This window comes from Leptonychotes weddellii, chromosome 15 (assembly GCF_054177405.1).
Source record: "Leptonychotes weddellii isolate Sample4059 chromosome 15, ASM5417740v2, whole genome shotgun sequence".
NCBI classification, from domain to species: Eukaryota; Metazoa; Chordata; class Mammalia; order Carnivora; family Phocidae; genus Leptonychotes; species Leptonychotes weddellii.
Window position 1 is genome coordinate 5,432,321 of NC_138383.1, and position 25,372 is coordinate 5,457,692.

The 25,372-nt window shown below is 59.4% G+C and overlaps 1 protein-coding gene across 3 annotated transcripts in view; it reads right to left on the minus strand.

Moving 5' to 3' along the window:
- Window positions 1-2,073: 2,073 nt before the first annotated feature.
- LLGL2 (LLGL scribble cell polarity complex component 2) overlaps window positions 2,074-25,372 on the minus strand; it is a 32,973-nt gene continuing 9,674 nt past the window's right edge. The window contains exons 1-26 of one of the 3 annotated variants that reach the window (XM_081804510.1): window positions 24,037-24,075; window positions 23,716-23,810; window positions 14,994-15,091; window positions 13,779-13,860; window positions 13,373-13,488; window positions 12,743-12,901; window positions 10,899-11,061; window positions 10,636-10,768; window positions 10,061-10,115; window positions 9,296-9,450; window positions 7,856-8,073; window positions 7,716-7,783; window positions 7,415-7,568; window positions 7,221-7,325; window positions 6,530-6,822; window positions 6,265-6,415; window positions 5,784-5,934; window positions 5,022-5,138; window positions 4,762-4,928; window positions 4,022-4,286; window positions 3,663-3,810; window positions 3,324-3,352; window positions 3,037-3,084; window positions 2,796-2,838; window positions 2,609-2,670; window positions 2,074-2,409 (exon numbers count right to left, since the gene is read on the minus strand). In XM_081804510.1, the coding sequence (XP_081660636.1) occupies window positions 2,402-2,409; window positions 2,609-2,670; window positions 2,796-2,838; window positions 3,037-3,084; window positions 3,324-3,352; window positions 3,663-3,810; window positions 4,022-4,286; window positions 4,762-4,928; window positions 5,022-5,138; window positions 5,784-5,934; window positions 6,265-6,415; window positions 6,530-6,822; window positions 7,221-7,325; window positions 7,415-7,568; window positions 7,716-7,783; window positions 7,856-8,073; window positions 9,296-9,450; window positions 10,061-10,115; window positions 10,636-10,768; window positions 10,899-11,061; window positions 12,743-12,901; window positions 13,373-13,488; window positions 13,779-13,860; window positions 14,994-15,091; window positions 23,716-23,790 (3,063 nt within the window). In that variant the 5' untranslated portion in view covers window positions 23,791-23,810; window positions 24,037-24,075 and the 3' untranslated portion in view covers window positions 2,074-2,401. Of the gene's footprint in view, window positions 2,410-2,608; window positions 2,671-2,795; window positions 2,839-3,036; window positions 3,085-3,323; window positions 3,353-3,662; window positions 3,811-4,021; window positions 4,287-4,761; window positions 4,929-5,021; window positions 5,139-5,783; window positions 5,935-6,264; window positions 6,416-6,529; window positions 6,823-7,220; window positions 7,326-7,414; window positions 7,569-7,715; window positions 7,784-7,855; window positions 8,074-9,295; window positions 9,451-10,060; window positions 10,116-10,635; window positions 10,769-10,898; window positions 11,062-12,742; window positions 12,902-13,372; window positions 13,489-13,778; window positions 13,861-14,993; window positions 15,092-23,715; window positions 23,811-24,036; window positions 24,076-25,372 lie in introns of those variants that run through there. The other 2 variants (XM_081804508.1, XM_081804509.1) reach the window with 2 other exon arrangements.

Genomic DNA, 25,372 nt, shown 5'->3' on the forward strand with positions numbered 1-25,372 from the left:
TCTCCCGATTAGGAGAAGGTTTTTTAGAACCAAAATAGGCGAGCCACCAACACTAGCTAATACTTGATAGCACAGAGTACTTACGGCAAGGCTCATCCTCAGCGAGCGTGGATGTAAATCCGTTTGCAGAGTCTGGGTATTTTCAGATGTGTGTATGGTGGTGGTCGGCTTCTGTTCAGTCTGGTTAGCTGGGTCATTGCTGTGGCCATGAGGCTCTCTGGGCCCTGGAGGTGCTTGGTGCTGCCGTTTTCTTCTGATTTCTTGGTGCTTGCGTTATTACCATGGTCTTCAATTCTTGGTTTCTTGGCAGGAAACTTCATGTCACTTGTCCATTTGTGTGAGTTAAGTTAGCTGACTGGATAAAACAAGCAGTAAGTCCCTCTAAACGGGTGGTTTGAAAACCACACGAGTCCCCATAGCTGTGTGTGTGTGTGTGTCCAGCTTTCTGGGGTGTGATGTTCTCACTCCCTCCTTGGCACCCACTTTTGTTGCATAACCCTCTGACCTACAATACTGAGGACCCAGTGTTAACTCAAGATGTAAACAGCAGAGCTTAATTTCTTTTATGATAAAAATAAAGATCCTGTGCATCAAGCTGAAACATATTCTCCCTGACCCCAGCAGGACCCCGTGAACCTTGTGGACTCCCGTGAACCTCGCAACAGATCCCAAGGGGATATGGTCATCATTCCATTCCCCAGAAGAAAGCGGGACGCACAGCAGGTGGGCAGTTTGCCTGAGGTCACACGAGTGGAGCTTGCTGGGATTTAAACCACAGGGGTCTTTGGAAGCATACATTTCGTAAAGGAACTTCCCTGCTTCAAGCCCCTCAGAGGCTTCCAGAGTCTCAGGATCAAGTCCAGGCTGTCCAATGGGGTATACAGCACTCTCCTCCTGTCTGTAGCTTTGTCTTTTGATCTACCCAGCCTCCCTTCTCCACGACTTCTGGGACCGCTGTGTGTGTCCCTCTTCCCTTTGGGGAACTGTTCCTCTGCATTCCTTGTGGCTTTTGGGGCCACCTCAGTAAGCACCACCCCCACTCCTAAGGAGAACATGGGGGGCTGGAGTGGCCCAAGTTACACAACCCAGAGACTCTTGAGCTGCACATGCTTGGCTGGAGGGCGGTGGGTAGGATGCTCCCCCAGTGCATCCACCCTGGGCCCTGGACCTTGGCTCCTCCTCTGCCCTGTGTGCTGATCCAGGTCCTTCCAACAGGCCAGGTGAGCTCCTGTGCCACACAGCGGTGCCCCTGCCCTCCAGGCTCCAGGGGTCCCGGTCTGGCCCTGGCCATGGGGTGGTCTTGTTTCCAGCACACTTCCTGCCGACTCCCCTCCGCTCTTGGCCCGTTCCCGCAGCAAGCAGGCCGGTTCCTCGAGTGCTACCAGCCCTCTATCTGTGCAGAACGGCCCACCTAGCCCACCGTGGTCGTGCCCCTTTCCCAGCTTGACGTCTTTCACAGGCCCCTGGATTGCCTGCATCCTCAGACGTCCTGCCCTCGTTAGGACGGTGAGCCCCACAGGGCAGGGACCACGTTGTCTCGGCCGCCTCTGACCCCGTGTGCCCGGCATGTAGTAGGTGCTCAGCAGACAGGTAAATGACGTAGAACCAAGTAGACTAAACCCCTTTATAAGGACCAGAAGATCAGTCTGATCTAGCCCCTCATCCGGGGGTAAGACCTTTCACCTCTGGGCACGGCCTCCGACCTCAGCAGCGGCTCACAGTCCTTCCCTGAAGTCTGGAAGAAGCCACCAGGTCTGAGATACTGTGTCTTCCCCTTCTGACAGCAAGGAAAGGCCAAAGGGGACTCCCTCGGTCCCGGCCCAGGGATGCAGTCACGCAGACTCGTGACGGTTAACTCTTGCCATTCATTCCCAAACACAGAGGTGTCCGCGTTCAGACACAACCAAGCACAGTTTGCTCTGACTCAAATGGCTTCCCAAAGGGATCCTCTGGACTACCGGCCTGGTCCGGACAGCACCCCAGGGCCAAAGGCAAGGGACCGGCTAACAATCATTTCCGTTTCCGCAGAAAATCTCTCCACGATTAAAAAAATTAGTCATTGGACCAGCTTGGTGAAGAGGTAATAAGGTGTTTATTAAAAACTCTTTTTCACCCAGAGGCAGTTAAAATTTATAATTTAAAACCCAGCCCACTACAAAAAGGGGAGGGAGTAAAAACTGTGCAACATTGACAAAAGAACCAAGACAGACAAGGCCCAGGAGCGGCAGCCCAGTGGCCCGGGGTCCCGCCTCTCCTGAGGCCAAGAGCAGCAGCGGGGTGGACACGGGGTCGGCTCCAGCCCCTGGCGCAGCCCAGGGCACGGTCCTCGCAGGCGGGGCCGGGCCCCAAGGAGAGCCCTCAGTAGTGTGTGTTCGTCGCGCAGCCTGCACTCACGACCTGCTCACTCCGCTGTGGAACGAGAGAGAACAAGGGCGCAGGAGCCTCCTGGGCAGGCCAGCGGCCTCCGTCACCCACTCGGGGCCCAGACGCGGAGGTTTTCAGGACCCCCAGGGGCCCGTGAGGGCGCTCTCTCCTATCCCTGCACATCAGGGGGTGGGGCCTCCCAGCTGCCCCCAGCCCTGCAGCAGTGCCCATAGCCCCTACCTACCTCCCCCATTGCTGAGGCTATACCCCACGGCCATTTGCTGAGGACGCCAATTGCCGTAGCTCCTGCGTGGGCAAAGACAGGGCAGTCACCATCCGCGGGGACCTCGGGGAGGTCAGACAAGGACCCTCATTCCCAGAGAGCTCCTGGCACCTCACGGCCCACCCTGCAGGCCCAAGCAGTGACTCACCCTCGGTCTCCCTCCAGTGTGCTCTGGATCTCCTTCAGGACCCCTGCAGGAGTGAGCAACAGACCCGTGGTGAAGCCAGCAGAGGCTGGGCCAGACACAAATGTTTCTCCCCCTTCTCCTGGTGGGGTGTCGGATGGGTCCGCCCCCCTCAGGGTAATGGCCCTCAGTTCTACCCTGGCCTTCTAAGTTTCCCTTGGGACACACCCCTCATGCCAGCCCACCAACTCCTGCCCCAACTCACTCTCGTCATTGAGCAGAGCGTGCTCCATCACTGGGCCAGGACTTCTCTCTGGAAGACAGAGGCCAAGTCAGGCGAGCCCTGGGGCCTCCTCTGTCCCAGCTCCCTCTTTCCTGGAGTGGGAGTGCCAGAGCCCAGAGCTCAGGACTGGAAGGGATGCCGTTTCTACTCAGCCGCACACCACCTGCAGGCCTGGGGTTCCTTTCCCTCCCCTTGGGTCTGGGTCTGGGCCCAAGTATCACAATGCCTCTGTCCCCCCACACCCCTGGCCACAGGGAAGCCCATCTTACCCTCTCCATCACTCTGGCTCCCTGAGTTCCTGCGGGGAGAGAGATGGTGAGGACTGGGCGGGGGGAGGGGGTGGTTTGGTGGCCTAGGCTCCCCATTCTGGCTCAGAAAGCCCTGATCCCATGAAGAATGAGGTCAACTGACCAGGCCTACCCTGAGCCAGGGTGGTGAACCAAGCTCTGCAGGGGGTGGCAGCTTGTGCAGGAGGGAGGGGCCTACGAAGTGGGGGTAGCGAGCCAGAGCCAGGAGGGTGGGCTTAGCTCACTGGGGAGGGGATCTCTGGCCTGCCCCCGGTGGGCACCTCAGGGAAGCACCCTGAGGCCACCTGGCCTTTTACTGACCTGGCTTGGCCCAAGGCCTTCTCTGGGCCTGATCCGTTGGGGGGGCGGCTGTGGCTCTTGGTCGAATCCACCAGACACCGGGGCTCAACCAGCCACTTGGCGGAGAGAGAGAAGCGCTCAAACTCTGAGGGTGAGATCAGGTAGAAACCTGGGCGGGAAGGGGGAGAGGTGCGGCAGGTGAGGCCAGCCTCTGGCTCCTGCGCTTGGCAGCTGCCGACGAGACTTCCCTCCCTGGAGGCCTGAGGGGCCAGGGCCTCCCTCACGGTCCTCCGCTGAGGTCCGTCCCGCCTGGCTGGCCGTCTCAGCAGCCCCTGGCAGACCCGCCTGCAGAGGTCCCACCGCGCCTGCCCCGTGCCCACCTTGGCCGTATTTGGTGAAGACGCAAGAGGCAATGCCGCTGACGTCCTCCCGGCGGATGCAGCTGTACCGCACCTGGGGCTTGAGCAGGGGCAGCGAGACCACCTGCACGTCGCCCAGGTTGGTGAGGACGGCCAGGTGATGCTCCCCGTAGTCCTCGGCTCGACAGCTGCTGAAGTGGGCCACGCTGACCCGCCGCACCCGCGAGCCCTCCAGAGCGGTCAGCTTCAGCTTCAGCTTGGCACTCACCTTGGGCAGCGTGAACACCTGGGGGCAAGGGCATGGCTCGCAGCCCGGCCCGAGCACGGCTCGCAGCGCTCCGTCCAGCCAAGCGAAGACTTCTGGCTTCCTTGCCTGGTGCTGCCGCACGGCTAGGCTCCCTGGCAGATGCTCCCCCCCCACGCTTCCCAGAGAAGTCGGCTCCGTCTCTGTGCCCCGCCCCCGCCATGCTCAGCCACACAACCACTGCACTTGGACTGCAAGGAGGCCAGGGCTCCTTATTGCCACGTCTGTGCTTTCTGTCCCTCCCACAGTCACAGGTCCGGCTTCAGCATCCCCTGTGCTGACCCGGGGGCCCAGGGGCTCCACCCTCTCCTTTTCTGTGCCTCAGTGGGCCTCCCTTGCGCACATCAACTGCAGATACAACTTCAAGGGGATCCCAGCTCCCGTCATTTGTGCCCAGGATCTGAGCTCCCCAGATGTCCCCGGGATTCCCGGGGCCCCGCATCCACCCAAGCAACACCTTGAACTGCTCCTCTGACACCACTAGCAGCTGGTGGCTTCCCTGCATGTCCGGGCTCTTTGACAGGTCATGTGCCACTTCCAAGGGCTCAGGAAGGGGCACGCTATGTCCGTCCAGCACCAGGATGCCCAGCACGGGCGCTCGGTGCATCAGCTGGATCTCCTTGGCTACGAGGCAAGAGGCAAGTGGTGGGTGCTGGTCAGGCGGAGGACAAGGCTAGAGAGAACCCCCACCCCAAACCCAGGCAGATGAGCACTCACCCTGCTCTGCCCGCACGGGCTCGTCCATTCTCCGCTCGGCGGGGGGCACGCGCAGGGCGAAGGCGTAGACGGTACCCCCATTGGTGCCAGCCCACAGCGAGGGGCAGTGGCGGGAGCCTGCCAGGAGGCAAAGGTTTACATCTAACCCACGGCTCTGGGCGTCGGGTGGAGCCCGGTGACCTGGGCTTACGTCCTGGCCTTGCCACTCACTACCTGTGTGACTCCAAGGTCAAGTCAGCAAACCTTGTAAGCCTCAGCTTCCTTCTCTGTAAAATCGAATGGCTGTGGGTCCTGCCTACCTGCCTAGGGTGTAGACAGGAAAAGCTGGGAAGGCTGTCTGACAACCAAGGGCCCCATGCACAGATGATCTCAACCCCAGGACAGCTCGACCCTCAAGACCCAGCAGCAGATACCCCCTGCCCTGCCACCCTTGCCCTGGTGGGAGGCCAGCAGGGGAGCTTCTGCAGGGCCCACTGGACACCAGCAGGCATTTGACAGGGGGAGAAGCCGAGGCCCAGGTTAAGTGACATGTCCAAGGTCACACTTCTAGAGCGTGGTGCAGCCTGAGTACGAAGCCAGGGCAATCTGCCTTGGAGACGCAGGCAGGGGAAAGAAAGAGGCAGGTGGAGGATCCGGTCTCCCCATGCTCCCAAGCTGAAACCCCTCTTCGGGTTCTCCCAGTCAGGCCAGGCAGCAGCCTCCAACATGCCCTCTGGCCGAGGAGTGTTCTCCTGGGCCCCCCACCTCAGGCTGGCCACTCACTGTCCCTCAGATAGGTGTCAGCGAAGTAGAGGGTCCGGACGAATCCCGTGAAGGAATCCTCCGCCGAGCGAGCCTCGATCTTGCGTTGTACAGGTGCCAGCTCCATGTTCTGCACCCCCGTCCGCTCGGCCCTGGCGCCCCCCTCCTGCACCTGCAGTGGGTTGGGTCGGGCCTGAGGCGGCGGGCTCTGGCCTCCCCGTCCTGGGGATATCAGATCGCTCACCACCAATCCTTCATGCCACCACCCGTCTGATGATATTTACTAAGGACTTGATCCTTTACGCTTGGGGAAGCTGAGGCACAGAGATGCAGTGAGATGTATCTAAGGCCACATGGCTGGCGGGCAGGGAGGCAGGAGGCAGGAGGCAGGAGACAGGAACCTACTTGGTGTGGCCCAAGCAAGTGCAGGAGGGAGGGCTAGCTGGGACCTGCTGAGGGCTGCTCAGAGCCCTCCTGGGCTCGTGGCCGGTCTCAGCCTCACCTCTCCAGGGGGACCAGCTGGTCGCCGCTTCCGGCTGGACACCCGGCTCCGACGTATCCGGCGGAAGGACTGGCGCAGGGACTTCTTCAGGGACTTCACGCGGGACAGCGGGCCCTCCAAAGCTAGCTGGTCACTGGGGTGCAGCGTGCATCTGGGGACGAGGGAGGGGGGACACGTCCGGTCATCCGGGCTGCCAGGGCCCAAGGGTCACCGCCCAGCAGCAATCCTAGCTTCGGGCCCTGGCCGCCCTGGGCAGGCTGCTCACTTGACAAAGACCTGCTGCCGCTGCTGGTGGTCAAAAAGGCCAAAACCGTGGCTTGTGCCAAAGGCCACAAGCCGCCACTCGGAGTGCAAGGCCAAGGAGGTGACCACAGCTGGGGGCTGGCACTGCACCAGCACGAAGGGCTGGAAGCCGGGCTCGAAATGCACGGGCCCCGGGCGGGCACAGAGGCGCTCGTGGCCCTTCCAGCGGTAGCCCTCCTGGTCCTGCAGCAGGTCGGCCTCCACCTGCTCCACGGCATGCTCCGCCTCCTCGTCATTCAGCTCCAGCACCAGCACCTGCGGGAGACGGCAGGTGGGCTGAGCGACTGCCAGCAGCAAGGAACAGTGGGACCTCAGGGACCCTGGGGGTGGACAGTAAAGGGCCCGGGACCCATGCCCAGTCCCCAGGCCCGAGGAGAGCCAGAAGGCCTCTGCCCAACCCCTGGCCCTTAGTCCTGGTTTCTGGCGGAGAAACAGTCATCCCACAGGCCCGTCTCTAAGGGGACCAGGCAACCCCGATCCACAGGGAAAAGCCCAGAGCCACAGGAGCAGGGGATGGTCCTGGTGACACCACCCGTGGGCGCTCAGGAGACTGGCTCCTGTCCTTGCTGCCCCCCAATGCCTGGACACTGCCCAAAGTCACCTGGCCACTCCTCCTAGCTGTCCCCCCCCCACCCCCCGGCCCAGCCTGCTACCTGCCCTGCCGTGCCCGCCACAGCCAGGTAGCCACTGTACTTGCAGAGGAAAATCTTCTGGATGCCTAGCCTGGGATCATCACTGTAGGGGTCGAAGGAGCCCACCTGACAACAGAGAGGAGGTCCGCGGGTGGCCATAAGCGCCAGACCCAGCCTGTCCTTGCCCTCCCTGCTTTCCAGGCTCCTGGCCTCACCTTGCGGAGTGGGGGCCACTCGTCCTCGCCCTGGGCATTGAGGTTGTCGCTGGGGTCTGTGTCGGTGACGAACACCCGGACCGTGCTCAGTTTGTAAAGCAGTCGTAAGCAGACGCCGGAGGCATCCCAGAACCGCACTGTGCCATCCTCATGCCTACGGGCAGAGTCCACCTGCCAGTCACGAGGGAGGCTGGGCCGGGGGCGCCCGGGGCAGCCTGGGACTGGCACGCACCCCGCTGGGCTCCGCTCCCGCCCCGCGCAGTCTACTGGGCAGGAGGAGGGTGCCATGAACGTCGCCTACCCCGTGAGCAGCAGGTCCCTCTGGGGAGGGGCTGGGGCCAGACTGGTGCCACCGTCAATGGGCCACTCCTAAAGGAGGAGACCAAGAAGTCCGTGGGCGAGCTGGGCCCGAGGCGGGGCCGGGGCTGGTGCCGGACCTACCATGGTGGAGAAGTGTGTGTGCTGCTGGCTGCCCGCGGTGACGAGGCGCTCCCACAGCTTCAGGGGGATGTTGGAGACGTGGTGCGAGCAGGTGATGGCGGAGCAGTGCAGGGAGGCCAGGTAGGGGGGCTGCACTGGCGGCCAGCCGGCCGCCCGCAGGTCAATCACCACCAGCTCCTCCTCGGCCAGCACCACCAGGGCGTAGGGGTCGTCAAAGGCTGAGGGACAGGCGGGGGGTCAGAGGCTGCGGGAAGCGGTTTGCCCCAGCCCAGCCCCGTGGAGTCTGAAGCTCTAGGGCTGCACCCAGAGCGCGTGGATTTTAAAAACAAGCTCCAGATCCAGCAACGTGGAGAACTACACACCACGACCAAGCACGATTTATCACAGGGGTGCGGGGCTGCCTCAAGATGTGAACATCAGTGAACGGAACCCATCACATCCCCAGGCTGAAGAAAAACACACGATCGTCTTGGTATATGCAGGAAAAGTATCTGACAGAACCTAATGCCCATTAATGATAAACTCTCAGTAAACTAGGACGAGGAGAACTTCCTCAACTTGGTAAAGATGACCCACCAAGAAGCTACAGCTTGCGTAACTTAATGGTGAGAAATGGGAGGCTTTCCCACTAAGACCAAGAATAAGGCAGATGGCCCCTCTCTCTGCATCTTTACAAGTCCTAGCTGATGCAGGAAGGCAAGACAAGGAAATAAAAGGTATACAGGTCAGAAAGAAAGAACGTTGTCTTTATTCACAGATGACGGGGTTGTCTCTGTAGAAAACCCGAAAGAATCGACCCTACTCCCAGCATCCTGCATCAGGTGCGCAGAGGGAAGGGGCTGGGGCAGGAGGAAAAGCAGGTTTGGAGTCTCCCTCCAAATGACCCGTGGTGGTGAGGCTGGGAGAATATGGCCCGGAGTGTGCCGAGCAGGCCCGAGCCCCTCACCTGGAGGCCGTGGCCTCGTCAGGCCAGACTCATGTGGAGGGGAGGCCCGCCCTCCTGGAAATCTCCTGCCAGGCCTCCTCTCCAGGTTTCTACATCAGCCCTTTCTGGTCTTGCCTGCACCAATTCATGAGGCTGACTCAGGGCTTTGCTGTCTTGGCCAGGTTCCAGGAGGTCGGCTCAGGGCAGGCCCCACACTGCACCCTCGGCCCCACCCCACAAACGGGAGGGCTTCACGTGCCCAAGTCAGGACCTCCTTGCCTCAGCCGGGTAGCTGTTCACCTGACAGCCCAGATCTGCCTTCTTCGGGCTAAGTCCCGTCAGAGCCAGGCGAGGGCAAAGAGCTCGGGGTGGGCGGGAGGCCTGGCCAGCAAGGACGAAGCCACAGGCCAGTGGGGGTAGGGGTGCGGTGGGGCTGCCGGACTCAGGCAGTGGCGGGCCACCTCCCCACACCCCCCCGAGGCTAGCCCTCCACACCCACTCCCGAAGCCGCCTACCCGCCGCAGGGTCCGCCTCGGTGAGGACAGTGAAGTCGATGACACGGGAGGTGAAGTCGAAGGCTGTCTGCTGGCCATCGTGGACCACTGAGATGCAGTGGCGGTCCCCGTAGCTGGCCCGCGGCATGCCCCCCTGGAAGATGGTGAAGGGCAACCTGGCAGGCACAGAAGAGCCATGGGCTGGGCTGGGGCCCCCAACACCAGCACAGAGAGCCCCGGGCTGAGCTAGCAGCTTGGACTGTGCTGTGACCGGAGGGGCAGGACCCGGGAGGGGGGGCAGGACCCGGGAGGGAAGCCAGTCTCCAGGTCAGCACTCACTCAAGGTCCCTAGGAGGGGTGGGGTGGACCCCCATCACTTCCTGATTGCAGTGACTCAGGAGAACTTGGGCGTGAGGTGGGGGGCACACAGGCTCCCGAGCCTCTGCTTCAAGCAGGACACCCCCCCACCGCCCCGCTCCTGCTGCTGCTTATACATCATCGGATCTCCCTGTATGTTTCTGTTTGAAGAAACAGGTCTCCTGCTACAACAGAGTTTGAAACCTGCTGATGTGAACCATCTCTCTGGGAGGGTGGAGGGAAAGGTCAAGAATGTTTGCTCAGGAATTAGCCACGAGAGGTATGAATAGCCCGCTCTCCCTTCGCTGGCATCTGAGACCCAATGTGGGACCAAAGGCACTCCCTTGATGCTGCCTGCTGCAAGCAGAGGCCGGAGCAGCCCCCCAGGAAGGCTGCAGACCGGGAAGAGGACAGAGCACGGATACCTACCCCTGCCTGGTGGTCAGCCAGAAGATTTTGGTAATAGCTTTGCAAGGAAAAGGACCTACAAGAAAAGGAACCAGCTTGCATAAACTTCTTATAAAGAGTCTCAGATCGAACTTTTTTTCTTTTTTTTAAAGTAGGTCCCACACTGAAGCCCAACACCGGGCTTGAACTCACGACTCTGAGATCAAGACCTGGGCTGAGATCAAGAGTTGGATGCTTAAACTGACTGAGCCACCCAGGTGCCCCCCCCAAAAAAGGAACCAGCTTGAATGGGGCCCTCCACTCCAGTGTCCACAGGGCACAGACCCTTCACGCCCCCACCTGCACAGCAGACCTGTGCTCAGGAGTCCTGCTCCGAGCGGTGCCCGGAGAGAGCCATGACCGGTCACAGAAAACCCACCACGTGGCTCTGGACAAAGCCTTTACTTCTCGGGGCCCCGGTTTTGCTGCTGGGAGGTGGGCACCTACACCCAATCCCGGGAAGGACAGACCGGGAACAGACGACACTGCTTTGCCAGAGGACAGGGGGTGCCCTGCGACGGGGCAGGGCCGGGCCCCCACGGGTGGGGAGCACTGACCATAGGGCACGCAGTTGCGCAGCGGCTCCGCTCGCTGGCTGTCGCTGGACACAGGCCACTGGCCGTAGCTGCCGTCGGAATGGCAGCTGACAATCAGGTGGCCGTCCCGCTGCCAGCAGACATTCTCCAGTTGCTTCAGAGGAGAGGGAGAGTGCGCAGGCCAGGATCAGGGTGCTGCTGCTGCCGCCGGCACCCCCAGGTCCCAGCACAGGGCCGTCCGCGAGAGCCACGTGGCATCCGCCCCCATCCCCGGCACGGCCTACCTGGCTGCTGAGGAAATGGCAGAGCACCCGGCGGCCCCGCAGGTCCCAGACGACGACGAGGCCCCGGCTATAGCCGATGAGGACCTGGTTGGGGTCGCGGGGGTGTTCCTGCAGAGCTTCCACCATCTCAAACACCCGCCGATGGCGGGCCTCCTCGGGCAACCTGGCGGAGGGAAGCGCGGTGAGGCTATATTGTCGTCGCCGCCGGCAGGCAGGACCCACCGCGTGGCACAGGCGCGCACCGCGTGGATGGGCAGTGTGGGAAGATCACGGGGACACACTGTCAAGGGGGGAGCCATGCAGAGAACAGGACCGTGACAAACAGAAACCTAAGAATGCAAACACACGGGACACCACTACAAGGAAAGGCAAGGGGGTGACTTCCGGAAGAGCCAATGTGGTGGCTACCTCCGGGGAGGGAGGAGCACGTGGGGGCTCCGGGGAGGCCGGCAAAGTTCTAGTTCTTTGCCCAGGGAGTGGCTGCGGGGAAGCTCACTTTACAAGAATCCACTAAACCGTACCTTCGTATTTACTGCATTTCTGCATAGAGGTGGTGTTTCATAATAAAAGTTTTTAAAACCCACAAAACAAAACTCTATGTGAGTTGGCCTGGCCTTGAGCTTTTATCCCTTCCTCCTTCTCTGGGCCTGGAATGCTGATGTGAAGTCCGGAGCTGCTGCAGCCAACAGAGGACTATGAGGTGGCAGGTCGGCAGAGGACCCAGAGCCAACACCGCAGACCAGATGGAGTAGACAGGCAAACAGCCTGGACCCCCAGGGCATTTCTAGACACCCAACCAAGCCAAACCTCTTTTCATCTAGAACGAGGATTTAGATTGGTAGGAGGGGGTTCCCAGGGTACTCAGGCTGGGGGAGGCCCCCAACTAGACTCCTACCAGCACAGTGAGGTGGGCACTTGGCATGGCGACCTGTGAGGAGCAGGTCCTCCCGCGGCCCTGCCCATACACCTGCAAACAGTCCTGCTCTGACCATGGCCGTGATGCCCTGACTCTGCCCTCCCGAGTGGGAAAGACAGAGGTTTGTGCTCAGAGGGACCCAGCCCCAAGCACGAAACCTCCTGCCCCAGCCTGGACAGCAGGCCCTGAAGGACGTGAGTGAGTTGGAAGACTGGTCCTTTCAGGAACAGGGTTCCACTGGCTCAAGCCTGAAGCAGCTTCACGTCTGAGGACTCTGGCCTCCTCTCCGTCCTGTGAAACTGCAGAACATTCCACCATGGCTAATCCTTCATCTCCTCCTCCTTTGGGCCCCAGCACCTTCTCTCCACACCCAGACCTGATCTGACCCCCTCTCTGTTGCAGACATCACCATCATGGGACAAAGCCTCCAGAATGACCTGAAGAAGCCTACAGGGTCGTGGCTGTCCAGGAGTTTGGGCCATGGGGCCTGCATGCAAGTGAAAACTCAGCACAGATTCCAAAGCATAAACCTCCCCAGAAGTTGCCCCACCTGACCCAGTGAGGTTCGGGCCTCATCTGCCCTGCCGTGGAGCCCCTGGGTTTTGAAATTCGTGGTAGCAGTGCGAAGAACACTGGACTAAGAATTGGCTGACAGTGCAAAATCATTTTGAACCTTACTTTCCTCACCTTTAAATGAAATGACAAGTTATCCCCAAGACCCGTTGGAGAGTTCTGGAACGCTAACACATTATGGGGTGAGAGTCTCCATTTAGGGGACAGGTGGGGAGCTGAGAGTCTCTCCTCCCATCCCTACAGACTTCCCAGGAGAGAAATTAGAAGCCCCTGAGATATTCCTGGGACAGAAGGGAGAAAGCCGTGGCCGGCTGGAGGGGCCGGCTTCCTGACGGCAAGGCGTCTGCAGGCTCACCGCTGGAGCACGGCGTCCGAGCTGATGGTCTGGTCCTCCAGCGTGCGGAAGGCCGGCAGCTGCACCACGAACACGTTCCCACTCTCGGTGCCCAGGTAGAGGAGCTCTCCGGAGGAATGCGGCAGGACCACGGTGATCTGTGTGGCACTGGGGGCAGCCCTGAGGATGGGAACGGCTGCCCGTGAGCTGGCTGCTACCCCGGCAGGGGAGGCCCCAGGGCTAGATCCCGGGACTCCTGGCTGCCCTCACCGGCCCCAGGAAAGGCCATGCCTCGGGGAAGGCAGGCCCGTGAGGTCCTTTAATGGGGTCCAATGGTTGTCCCGGGCCAGGATAAATATATTGATTACTTTCAGCCAAGACAGAAGACCGAGGGTGGAGGGCTTGGGCTAGGAGGCAGACACCCCCCCCCCCCCCGCCCCCAGAGCCTTCTACGCAGACGCCGCGTGGGGATGGAGGGAGGCAGGCCGCAGCCCCACCCGCTCCGCCAGAGCACCTGCAGGTGGGGATGCATCGGCTCAAGCAACTGCCAGGCCCCCCAAGGGCGCCACAGGACCTTTACAGGGTGGTTCCACCCTGGAGCTGGGTGTGCAGGTCAGGCTGGCTGGGAGAGGACGGGCACCGTGTCCTTACCCGGGGGGACCACGCAGTGTGAAACTCTCATCTTCCTGTAGCTCTGACACGCTGCCTTTGACCTTCAGGCTCCACAGGTGCAGGCTGTTGTCATCCAGCAGGGTGACCAGCTGGCACTAGGGAGGGAATGGCTCAGGAACCAGGAGCATGCTGTCTCATCAGCTATGGAGGGGCCAGCATTCACCATGGCCTCTCACCCCCGGGTGGCCCACCCTGCGCCAGTTGATTCAGAGAGCCCCAGAACCGAAAGACCCCTGGTTACTCTTAGGGTGGTCCATGAACCTGTAGCTGGGAAAAGGGGGGTGGTCCCCGGCCCGATCAGACCCAATCCAGGGCCACCAAATGCCTGCCTCTGTACTTCCCTGCTGGGGGACGTGAGAGTAAGGGGGCGTGGAAGGCCCCTTACCTGGCCAGGTAGGAAGTGGATCTGTACCACAGCGTTGTTCTCCCGGTGCAGCCCCATGAACTCCACCCCAGGGGCACCATAGCTGCGAGCGGCAGGCTCAGGAAAAGCTCCGGAAGGCAGGACACCACCCCCTCCCGCTCAAGGGCCAGGACCTCTGGGCCCACGTGGCAAGGAATATAAATACCTAGCAACACAGACGGGCTCTCCCTCCCCCCCAGTTGGCCCCAGGGCAGGAAAGCAGTGGCCCTGGCCTGAAGGCACGTGCTGCAGGGTGATGTGACCCCGAGGGGGAGCCAGCTCCAACCAGGGAGAGCTTTTACAGCCAGGCAGGTGGGGGTGCCACCCACCCTGGCAACGCCCGACTGCTTTCTACACCCTCCCCCTGCCCCCACTACCTGAGCCGCAACAGACCCAGCAGCTACCACAAGGTGGCACCTGAGAAGAGACAGGGCACCCCCCTGGGCCCGCCCCCAGCAGCTATGGCCATGAGTCTCTGCACCGGGGACTGGGAACCAGGGGCAATGATTAACCAGCTGAGAGCACGCTCTATGCAGCCTCAGCCCTGCCTGCCCCGCTGTGCTGCGGCAGAAGGACCGGGATGGAGGCACAGCTTCCCCTGAGGAGGGTCCCCCATCTCCCAATTCTCCCAGGTGCCACCCTGGCTCACTCTAGGAACTCGGTGGGATGTGGGGGTGGGGGAGCTCCCAGACTTGTAGTTCAGGCCAGCCCGAGGACCCAAGCAGTGATCCTCCATCCTGGAACCCGCGGGCTTGCCTCTGAAATAGCCCAGAACCAATGCTTTGGATAGAGGATGACCCCATTGGGCCATGTCCAGCCCGAGGCCAGGGAAGGGCTGTCCGTGCCAACCAGGAGTCCATTCTCTCTGGTGTGCCTGTGTAGACACAGGGGGCGTGCATGGTGGGGCAGAATCTGGAAGCCTTAGCACTGTTCCTCCCACCCAGGGCCACCCTGGTGGAGAGCACCCTGGGACCAGTCTACTAATTGGGAGAAAGGGAAAAAAAAAAAAAAAAAACCCAACCTGCCTCCACTCACTGCATCCACGGCTGACTCCCAAGAGGGTATGTGGATCATCCCAAGAACAGGAGGGGTCATCTACAACCTGCTTTCCTTTGAATCCCACCAATGCCAGGGCCCCCGCCCCTTCCAGCGCCCCCTCCCCCACCCGGCTGGGAGCTGGGGGAACGGAAAGGATACAGCTTGATGGCTCCGGAGCGGGTGCCAATGGCCAGGATGCGCAGAGACAGGCTGTAGCCGAGGGCGCTGGGCTGGTGTGGGAAGCCGTGCTCCACCGTCTGCAATGAGAAGCACTCAGCACAGACCTGCACATGTGTCCCCTCCGCCCCGCGCAGCTGGGCAGCCAGCACGGGACAGAGGAGCTGCAGCAGAGCCGCCCCAGCAGGAAGGAGCACGTCGGTCATGTCCAGGTTCCTGCCCAGATGCCTGAGTGCAGAGCCAATCCCAGACCCATTTCTGACCCAGTCCTTGGCCTTGCGGCCATCCCTGGGACACACTCTCCCCTGACACCACACTGGCCACGCGTTCTCCAGGAACTCTAACCTGGTTCCTCCACCACCCACACTATGGGTGACTGACCCAGTCCTCCTGCAGGGGTATGGGGGCAAGGGAAGCTTTGGGGGGCTGGCACAGTGTTGGACCAGAATGCTCAGGAAGCCTGGCTGTACCGCAGTCCTGGGCCAGTGCTTACGGGAGGACAGAACCCACAGCAGCCTTCCCGGACTCTTGGCCGTCCGAGGCTCCTCCAGCCCTGAACATCTGTACCTCTGTTACCGAGAGTTCTCCACTATCCTTCCAGAGAAGGTTCTGGAGTTTTGTTGCAGACACACGCTTTTGCTCATTTCTTACTACAGAAGTAATACACATTGTAGACAACTTGGAACATACGAAGAAGTTTGAAAAACGAAACAAAAATCACCCATACCCCCACAACCAGAAGTGACCCTTGCTAGCATCTTGGTGTGAGTCTTTGTGTTGTGACCGTATACTTGTGTGTCTTCACTTAATAGAGAGAGCTGACTGGGGTCGTGCCCCACGGCTATGTGCATACACGCAGAGCTACGTAGCCTGTTTGCCCACCCACAGCCAGCCCAAGTTGTCCAAAGCACTGAAGTGACTTTTAAATGGCTAAGGAGGGGAGCCTGGGGGGCTCAGTCTGTTAAGCATCCAACTCTTTTTTTTTTAAGAATTTTTTTTTAAAGATTTTATTTATTTATTAGAGAGAGAGAGCATGAGAAGGGAGAGGGTCAGAGGGAGAAGCAGACTCCCTGCTGAGCGGGGAGCCCGATGTGGGACTCGATCCTGGGACTCCAGGATCATGACCTGAGCCGAAGGCAGTGGCTTAACCAACTGAGCCACCCAGGCGCCCAAGCATCCAACTCTTAATTCTGGCTCAGGTCTTCATCTCAGGATCGTGAGATCGGGCCCTGCGTAGGGCTCTGCACTCAGCGGGGAGTCTGCTTGGGATTCTCTCTCCCTCCCTCTCCCTTTGCCCCCACCCCCACCCAAACCCCCCTGCACAGGTGCTCCATCTCCCTCTCAAATAAATAAATCTGAAAAAAAAATAAAATAAAATAAACAGCTAAGGAATGTTCCCTGTGTCAAGGCGCCTGAACTCGCCAGGCTTTTGTTGGTGAACACTTTGTTTCTACAGGGTTTACCATTACCAATTGCATTGATGACCTTCCTTGCACTCCTCTTGTCTTTGCCTGCAACTCAGTATTTCCTTAGGTAGATGTCCCAGTGGTGGAATTACAAGCTTAAAAGGTATGGATGTATATACTACAGACTTGGATTGATAAACTACCTTCGGGAAGGTTGTGGTTGTTTCTTGCTCAGAGCTCCCCGCCCCCCCGCCTCCCACCCCAGGGGATACGGAACCTGCAGAGCTAGATCAGAGCAGGGCAAAGAATGCCAGCCAGATGCTTTACGCTTTTTTTTTTTTTTTTTTAAAGCAATGAAGGCTCTGCCCTGTAGGAAAAAGGTTGCACGAATGAGGCGGCTTTCCTTAGGCCCAGGGCTCTCCTCTGGGCTTCCCTTGGCTGTCCCATCAGGTCCAAAGGAGCAGAGAGAAGTGCCAGTGGGCACGACGGTTTAGCAATCCCAACTGCCGGTTGTTGGCTTGTCTGGCCCAGTCCAGCAGCTCACAGGAGGAGGCCCTGAGGTGGGGTCAGCCAGGGAAGAGAGCTCCAAAGAATGCTATTCTGGGGACACATAGGTGTAAGCCCACCTCCCCCCCCTCACCCCACCCCACCCCACTCCCCCGCCGGCTCTTTGCCAGGAACTAGTCTGCCCTACAAATGGCTATACCTGGAAGGGACAGACTGGAGAGCAGGAGTGACCCAGCAGGAACCCCCCTGGTCAGCCCAGGTCCCTGTTCAGCTATGTAAAAAATGCAGCGCCTGGAAAAGTCTTGGGGAGATAGCACAGTGTCTGGAATGTAAACATTTCCCAGGAAAAGGAGGGCAGGGCACGTGATGGTGTGTGTGGGGACCAGCTCCCCCAGGGCCCCCGGGTAGGCCTCAGCCAGCCTCAGGTTGCTGGGGCCTCAGCAAGTCAGCAGCCAGCCAGGGCCCAAGAAAAGGTTCCTGGGATGGTGGCATTTTTCTCTCATCCCAGTCGGCAGCAGCGTGGGGTCAAAGCCTCTGGAATTTGGAAGGGTCTGGGGAAAATGTCCTGCAGGAAGGAGCCCTGTGCCCAGGAGGAGACCCAAGCCCTGGGTTGCCCAGTGTGGCAGCTTTGAGCCGCGTAGAGATACTGAGCACCCTGAATAAATAAAATCTTAAAAAAAAAAAATACAGGGCGCCTGGGTGGCTCAGTCGGTTAAGTGACTGCCTTCGGCTCAGGTCATGATCCTGGAGTCCCTGGATCGAGTCCTGCATTTGGCTCCCTGCTCAGCAGGGAGTCTGCTTCTCCCTCTGACCCTCACCCCTCTCATGTGCTCTCTCTCTCATTCTCTCTCTCTCAAATAAATAAAAAATCTTAAAAAAAAAAAAAACCCAAACACCTAGAAAAACCCTCATTAATTTCTATTGACTACATGTTGAAACAGTAATATTTTGGATATATTGGATTAAAATATATTACCAAAGTTAATTTCACTCATCTAAAATATGTAATGCAGTCGCTAGAATGTTTTAAATTACATACGTGGCTCGTACCATAGTCCTATTGGATCGAGGCGTTGCCCTCAGGACGATTCTGCCTCAGGACAGCGGCAAGAGAATCAAGCCAAAGAGAAAACAGAGTGCAGCTTTCTCTTTCTGTCAAGCTCTCAGGCCACACACTATCTACCAACTCCCTGGCAGAAAGTTCTTCTAATATCCCACCCGAGTCACTCCTATTACAGGTTGGCCTCTTCTCCGAAACTGCTCTGGACAAAGGCTGGGCCCATCCTTCAATCTCTTGTACTTACTCCTATTTCCTTCAGGGTCCTGGGGACACCGCCACCACCCTGACTCTCATCTCCACCTTCTTTTCCATAGGCTGGTTTAGGAAGAACGGGGACTGAGTCAGGCCCAGTAGGCTCTGAATGCCCCCTCTGCCACTTAAAATGCCTTGGGACTTGGGTGAGTTCCTCTGCCTCTCTGAGCCTCATTTCACATCTGATCAATGGGATGATACCAATGACTGCACGGAGCAGGGCCGCCCGCAGCTTGAACGCCAACCTCTAGAAGACCACCCACCATCAGGCTCAGCTGGAAGGCCCAGCTCACCGTCACCCCCCCCCCGCCCCCCCAGCGCACAGGCCTTGCCGCACACAGCCTGCCTGCCTTCTAAAGGTCTCCATCATTCAGGCATCTTCATCAGCGGACCATGGCTCCCTCAAGAACAAAATGAGGGGAGGAAATGTCGTGGTGCCCTTACCTGGCCAGGGGCCAAGAGAGTGGGTTCAAATGTAATTAGTGTGGTGACAGGGGATTCCCCAGGTCTGGGGAGGGGTGCGGGGTGCGGGGCGGAGAGGTGGACATGCAAATAAGGCCCACAAATCCTCAAATGAGGCAGTTATGATCCGGTAGGAGGCCGCAAACCTGCCTGAAGGCTGAGGGAGGAGGTGTGGCGGCCCCAGGCCAGTTACAGGACGCCCAGGGGTCATGTTGGGAATGGGAAGGAAGGGATTTGGATTTGGGAAGAGGACAGAGGTCAACCAGGGAGGAGCCAGAAACCCAGAGCAGCCTGGGGAAGCGGGAAGGTTCTGCAAGGCACCCCTGGCCTGTGTTCCAGCTGTCCTCCCAACCTCAGATGTTCTCCCTGTTCCTTGGTTGTCCCATCCTCCAACTTCTAACAGCCTTTAAAGACTCAACCCCCCCACTGGAGTATGAGGTCCACATGGGGCACAAGAAGTGGGCTCAGCCCCAGGGGTGCCCTGCTGTGGGACTTCTAAGGCTCACAGCAGCCCCAAATCATCCCTCCACCCAGGACAGCGGGTGGGGTGGGGGCTCAGCCTAGGACAGCAGAGCCTCCAGCTCAGAGTCAAGCTAGGAGGTTACCCAATGCCTGACCACCACTGGGACCAGCCTCCCCTACGTCCTGAGCTCAACATCCAGCCTACCTGGCCCTGCCCTCACCCTGCTACCTGGCTCAGGTGACCTCTGCCAAGGGAGGAGAGAACAATGAACTCTTTTGACAGGAACTGGGAAAGGAGAGATTTGCAGGAGCTGCCAAAGTGCAACATTAGCCTGGTGCAGGAAAGAAAGCCCTGTCTGTTTCATGCTGGCTCCAGGACCCCATTTCAGGTTCTCGGAAAGGAGAGAGCAAAGGTTGTTGGTCAGAGACAGTGGGGGCCCTTCATCTTGCCCTCAGCGAGGGAGGATGCCGGCCAAGATCCAGGGCTGAGGAGTCCCTAGCCCTTGCTGGGGGGCTGGAAGGAGGGCTGCCTGGGGCCGGAGGGGGCATGCCCAGCTGCTGGGCTGGGTGGCACTGCCCTATACTGGGTGTGGTCAGCTCAGATTCCTGGTGGTGGCAGCAACCTGGCCCTCCCTGTGTGGCTGTCACCTGACACCAGGGGACCAGCCACAAAAAAGCCAAGACAAAACAACCTGGTCCTGGACAGGGGTGGCCAGTCAGGAACACACTGTTCGGAGCCTGGGGGTAAGCGGAGCGTGGGCGGGCTGGACAGGAAGGGCCCAGAGCCTTTATTAACTGGCTGGTTTCACCAGGGGAGGGAGCTGCCGCAAGGGATTTCCAAGGAAGGAGTTTTACTGTGGCGTGAGTTTCCGTCCCCTTGAAATCACTTCCTCTCCACTGAGATGTCCAGTGGGTTCCACAGTCCCCTCATCTGGTCACCAATGGCTCAGAAGACTACTTCATAGGCAATACAACTGAGGCTCGGGAGGTGAGGTCACCACCCTCAGAGTGCAGCTGGTGGGTAGATGGGGCCGGGAGCCCCTCCTCCGGCCGGCGCCACCACGCACCATATGCTCAGGCTGTGCGAGCCCTGGAGGCCTCAGCTTTCTTACCTGCAGAATGGGAGTGCCACCTGGGTGTGAGGCACCACGAGAACCAGGTAAGGTACCACCTGGGTTGGTATTCCAAGCAATTTTGTTTTGCACACCAACCTGGACGTGGGGACCATGAGGACACCGCTTCACAGATGAGGGAACTGAGGAGCGGAGAGGCTCAGGAACATGTCCGCAGTCACTCTGTGAGAAGGCGCACAGCTAGCTCTAGCGTCCCTGCCCCGACCACCGCACTCCCTGGCCCCTTTGCTGCTTGGCGGAGGGTTCAGGGAATCAGTCTGTCTACAGACACAGTTCCTTCCCAGGGACCACTGGTCCAGTCTGGACACTGTTTGCTTCACCAGCTGCGGGCACCCTTCCGAGGGCTGACCTTCACCTACATGTGAATGACACCTTCACGGACAGGCTCCAGCTCTGTATATCCCACTGTCTGCGAAGACCCAGGGATTCCAAGGCTCCCCAGACTCAAACTTGAGGCTAAATAATGCCCACAGAGCTGTGCTCCGAATCTGTGGCCGCCAGCCACGCACAGCCTTTCAACTTAGACCTTAACTCATGTAAGCCTCACACCAACTCAATGGGGTCGCTTCCACATCCTTTTTTTTTTTTTAACGATTTTACTTACTTATTTGTCAGACGGAGAGCGAGAGCACAAGCAGGGGGAGTGGCAGGCAGAGGGAGAAGCACACTCCACCCCCCACCCCCCACCGAACAGGGAGCCCGAGGCAGGACTCGATCCCAGGACGCTGGGATCATGACCTGAGCTGAAGGCAGACGCCTCGCCAACTGAGCCACCAGGCGCCCAGCTTCTATCGCCTTGTGGAGATGCGTGACTTGCCCAAGGTCACCCAGCTGGCGAACCTCGGCAGTCAGTTCTGGGGTGGATGGTACCACTAACCAAGCCCCGGGCTGCACCGCCTGCCGATCAACGGAGACCATCGCTGCTGCTCTTCTGTCCAAATCAAATGCATCACTTTCCCTTTCACCCACTCCTCACCTCTCCTGGGCTTCCCCCTCCCAGGATGGAGCCTCCACAGTCGTGCTGGACACACACTTCCCTTCCCTGCCCCCCTCACTCCTACATCCCCATCTAGCACCAGGCCTCATGCCCTAAATAGTTCTCTAATCCAGGGGTCCTCGGCCAGGGGCCACTGGGCAGCGTCTGGAGACATTTCTGGTTGTACATCTTGGGAAGGTAGGGCCAGCGATGCTGTTCAACATCCTCACCACGTGGCCAGCCCCAAATGTCAACAGTGAGAAGGTTGAGAAACCCTGTTCTGTTTGTGCCCTGCACCCCACCCCACTGCCTGGGACTCATCCAATCACTGCAATGCTCCCCTTAAAAAACAAAAATAAAAAAAGTTCTTTTCCAAACTGGAAATGGGATCGCTCATTCCCCGGCTCAAAACCCACCATAGCTATGGCGTGTCAGGCCCCAGACTCCCAGGTTCCTGGCTCCCTCGAGCTGACTCCAGTGAAGCCTGGTGCGGGGGAGGGGCTGGCATGGGTGGGACCGCCCAGGTTTCTAAATAGTCCAGGATCTGGCCTCATCCCCCAATCCCAACCCTTCAGGCTCCACATTCACTCAGTGTCCAGATGAGACCAAACCGGCCCACCTCCCTTCCCTCCCTCCCCTTCCTCCTTTCTACTCCCAGGAAGTGGCATTTCAGACCCTCAGCCCCCTCCCTCCTTCCAGACTATAAAAGTCCTGGAGGGCAAAGATCTTATCGGAGATCCCACAGCCCCAGCCCTGGGTTGTCTTTCAGTAGGTGCTCAATGCAGGTTTCTAGCAAATGAATGGAAGGAGGAAGGAATTCCAGGAGCCTCCCCTCCCTCCAGCCATCCCTAGGGGTGGGGCAGCCAAGTTTGGGGTCCACCAGTTGTGGGGCATGGGGGGGGGGATGATTCCTCTGCCCCAGCCCCACCCCAGCCCCACCCTGCTGCACAGTTGGAACTTAGGGCAGGGGTTCCTCCCTCTGCTGAGCCTGTCTATCCGGTTTCTACTGGAATTGGCCACCTTTTTGGGGTGTGAGATCTCTCGGTGTCATCAGGGGCAATGGAGGCACATAGGGGTCACCCCAGCCCCCAGGTGAGTGCTGAGGTCCTGAGACCGACACCCATGTGTTACTCCCTTGGAACCAATGGCGGCAGGCACCCAGGGGCTCCCGAGATCTCCCATTCCCAACACCTGCACCCCATTTCCCGAGGTCCAAAGATCCTGCCCACAGCTTCCTTCTGCCAGTGGGAAGAGGTGCTCATTCAGGGAAGCCCTCATCCCACAGGCGAGTGGCCTCAGCAAAGCTCCGTCACCACATCTGCCACAGGCCAAGAAAATCAGGGGAAAACGGCAGGGCGCCTCCACCCACCTCACACAAGCCCCTGGCAGCTCTCTCTCTCCCTGGGGCGCAGCCCCTGAGAATGGCAGCTAGTGCTCCTAGACCACAAATTATCTAACTCCATACAAGCCTTGTAACAAGCCTACGCTGTGGGCGATGGGCACAGGGTCACCCAATATCTAAGCGGCCAAGCTGGAGGGGAAGCATGTCCTGGAGGGGTCCCTGGGCCCCCGAGGAGCAGAGCACCGTGGTGCTCCGCTTCCTGCAGTCCACCTTCGGGGGCAGAGGGAAGCTTGGGCATGCAGGCCACGGGCCTAGATCAAAGCCGCCGTAAGACACACTAATTACCCCGAAACGGCGGCAGATTGCTAGGTGGCTGCAGAGCTAATAAACCGCGTTGCGCTTCTCCTGTTTATAGGCCAGCTCTGGCCTTCTCAGGCTCCGGCCACCGTGAGGAAGCTAGTGGAGCTTCTGGGGCCCTCCCCGTGATCTCGGGGGACAGGTCTCGCTCTGGCTTCAGGGGGCCTTAGGAGCAGGTTTGGGGTTGGGGTAGCCAAATGCCAGCCTTGGCACATTGTTTCAGGTGCCTCTCCCCGCTCACCCAGGCCTAAGCCTGCCACAAGGAAGCCACAGGGATCACTGCATGCTGCCTGCCGGGAAAGCTGCATTTTCCTGTGGGGGCGATGTGAGGAGAAAGGGGACAGCCATGGGCTGCGGCCACTGCCCCAGGGACCGGGCATCACAGGAACATTGCTACACCTGGCAGGGTTCAGCCTCCTTTCATCTTTCCTGTCCCTGAGCCTCCTCCACAGCCTGTGAGGAGGTAGGTTGTTTTAGCCTTATTTTTTAGGTGGGGAAACTGAGGCTGGAAGAGGCAGAGTGATTTGCAGAGGTCACACAGCCAGTGAGACTCGGGACAGGGAGTCCCGATGCCTGGGGATCCCACTGCCCTTTCCCAGGAAAGCCCACCAACCAGACCCCATTTCCAAAGTCAGGCGCCCATGTATGGCAGCGCCCAGGAAGTACCTTAATCCAGGTAAAGGCCACCTGAGTGCCCCAGCCCCAGCCCCAGCCCGTGAAGGTGGACAACACGGTGCTTCCCCTTACCTTGTTAAACTGGAAAAGGTCCCGCTTGAGCCTTTCCCGTGCAGGGTCATGTCCTGACCTCAGGAACCGCCTCATCGTGCTTAGTGTGCAGCCCCCTAGAGAACGAGGAGCAGCCATTGACCACCAGCGAGAGGCAGCCGTGCAGCCCTGACCCCAGCACCCACAATGGCTCCCAGGCACCAAGGGCTTGGCCCAGCCCAGCCGCTCTCCCCAAGCCCAGCAGTGGCCGGCCCTGGCCCGCAGCGGCTTCACCATCCACCTTCCTGTGCGCCCTCGCTCCATCTGCGAAGGACAGTCCAGGAACCCCAGGGACGTCTATACCTGGAGGTCTGGGGCTGGTCGAAGCTCTAACGCTTGTTCCAGGCCACCGTGGCCTTATAAAGCCAGCGGGAGAAGCTGGGGGAGGAAGCCATTTCGCCTGGCTTTATAGGAATGGAGGCCCTGAGGTTAATGAGCTTAATTGTTAACCTGTTTTCTGAAAAACCATAAAACCCCAGCTAAACAGAAAGGGAAACTTCACAAGCCTCTCTCTCCAGAGCCCAATTGGGAGGCAGAAATACAAAGGCTGTCCACCTGGGCGCCCAGACCAGAACCCCACCAGGGGGAGGGGAGAGGCCTGGCAGAGGTCTCTGGAGTCAGCACCCCCGGGCACACTCTTCCTGCTGACTTCGGGGAAGGCTCTCCCACCACAACTGTCAGGAGCCTGAGCGGGCGAGGAACAGAGCGCGTGGTCGGAGGCCCATGGCACCCCATGCCCAGGACCCATGGTGGAACCAGGGTCCAGGCTGGTGGGCTTCCTGGCTGGCCCCCTGCCCCCCATCTCTGGCTAACCGGGTCCCAGCTCCCCTGGGCTCTGATGGGTGCGCTTGATCGAGAGACTCCCTTTCCCATGGGCCTAAGTGGAGCCTTATCAGGAGAAGAAATTGGCTCCCAATAAAGAAACCAGCTCAAGGCCCAAAACCCATCCGCCCAAACCATCTGAATGTAGAATGCTTTCCCAATCCAAAGGGAACTATTTCTGGATCATCCTTGGGGGAAGGGAGAAGGATCTTCACTTCAGTTTCCGGCTTGCTTCAGCACGGCCTCCCACTGACCATAGGACACCAAGGCCTGTCCTCAGGAACACAGGGGCTCAGGGCTAGCTGGACTCGATAAAGAGACTAAACAGACCCGGTCCCTGCCCCGGAGGAGCTTACTTGGGGCCAGGATGGAGTGCAGGTTTCAGGGAGCACCTGGCCCCGACATGGTGGATGTCCTTGGGGAGAAGGTATCTGAGACCTGAAAGATGCCCTTTAGTTTCTGGCTTCTTGTGAGTTGACAAAAAGTAACCATCGGGCCAGGATTCTGCATATGAAAGGACCCTGTGTGGTCCAAGACTGGGGGCTCCCTCTAAGGCATGTGGACGGCACAGGGGGGCCGTGGTGGTGGTCTCTGGCAGAACCACCAAGGGCTGGCCATGCTGGGAGGGGTCACCCCACTTGGCAGAAACACACATCGTGGGGCAATCCAAAGACCACCCCAGTTGGGAACAGGTGGAGACCAGCCCCCAGAGTGCCCATCACCTTCTGGGGACACTGAAAAGACCCCTACTTGCAGGAGGGGGTGGGACAGATGCAAGAGATTTGTGCCTTCCCATTTTGGGGGAGCCAGAGCAGAA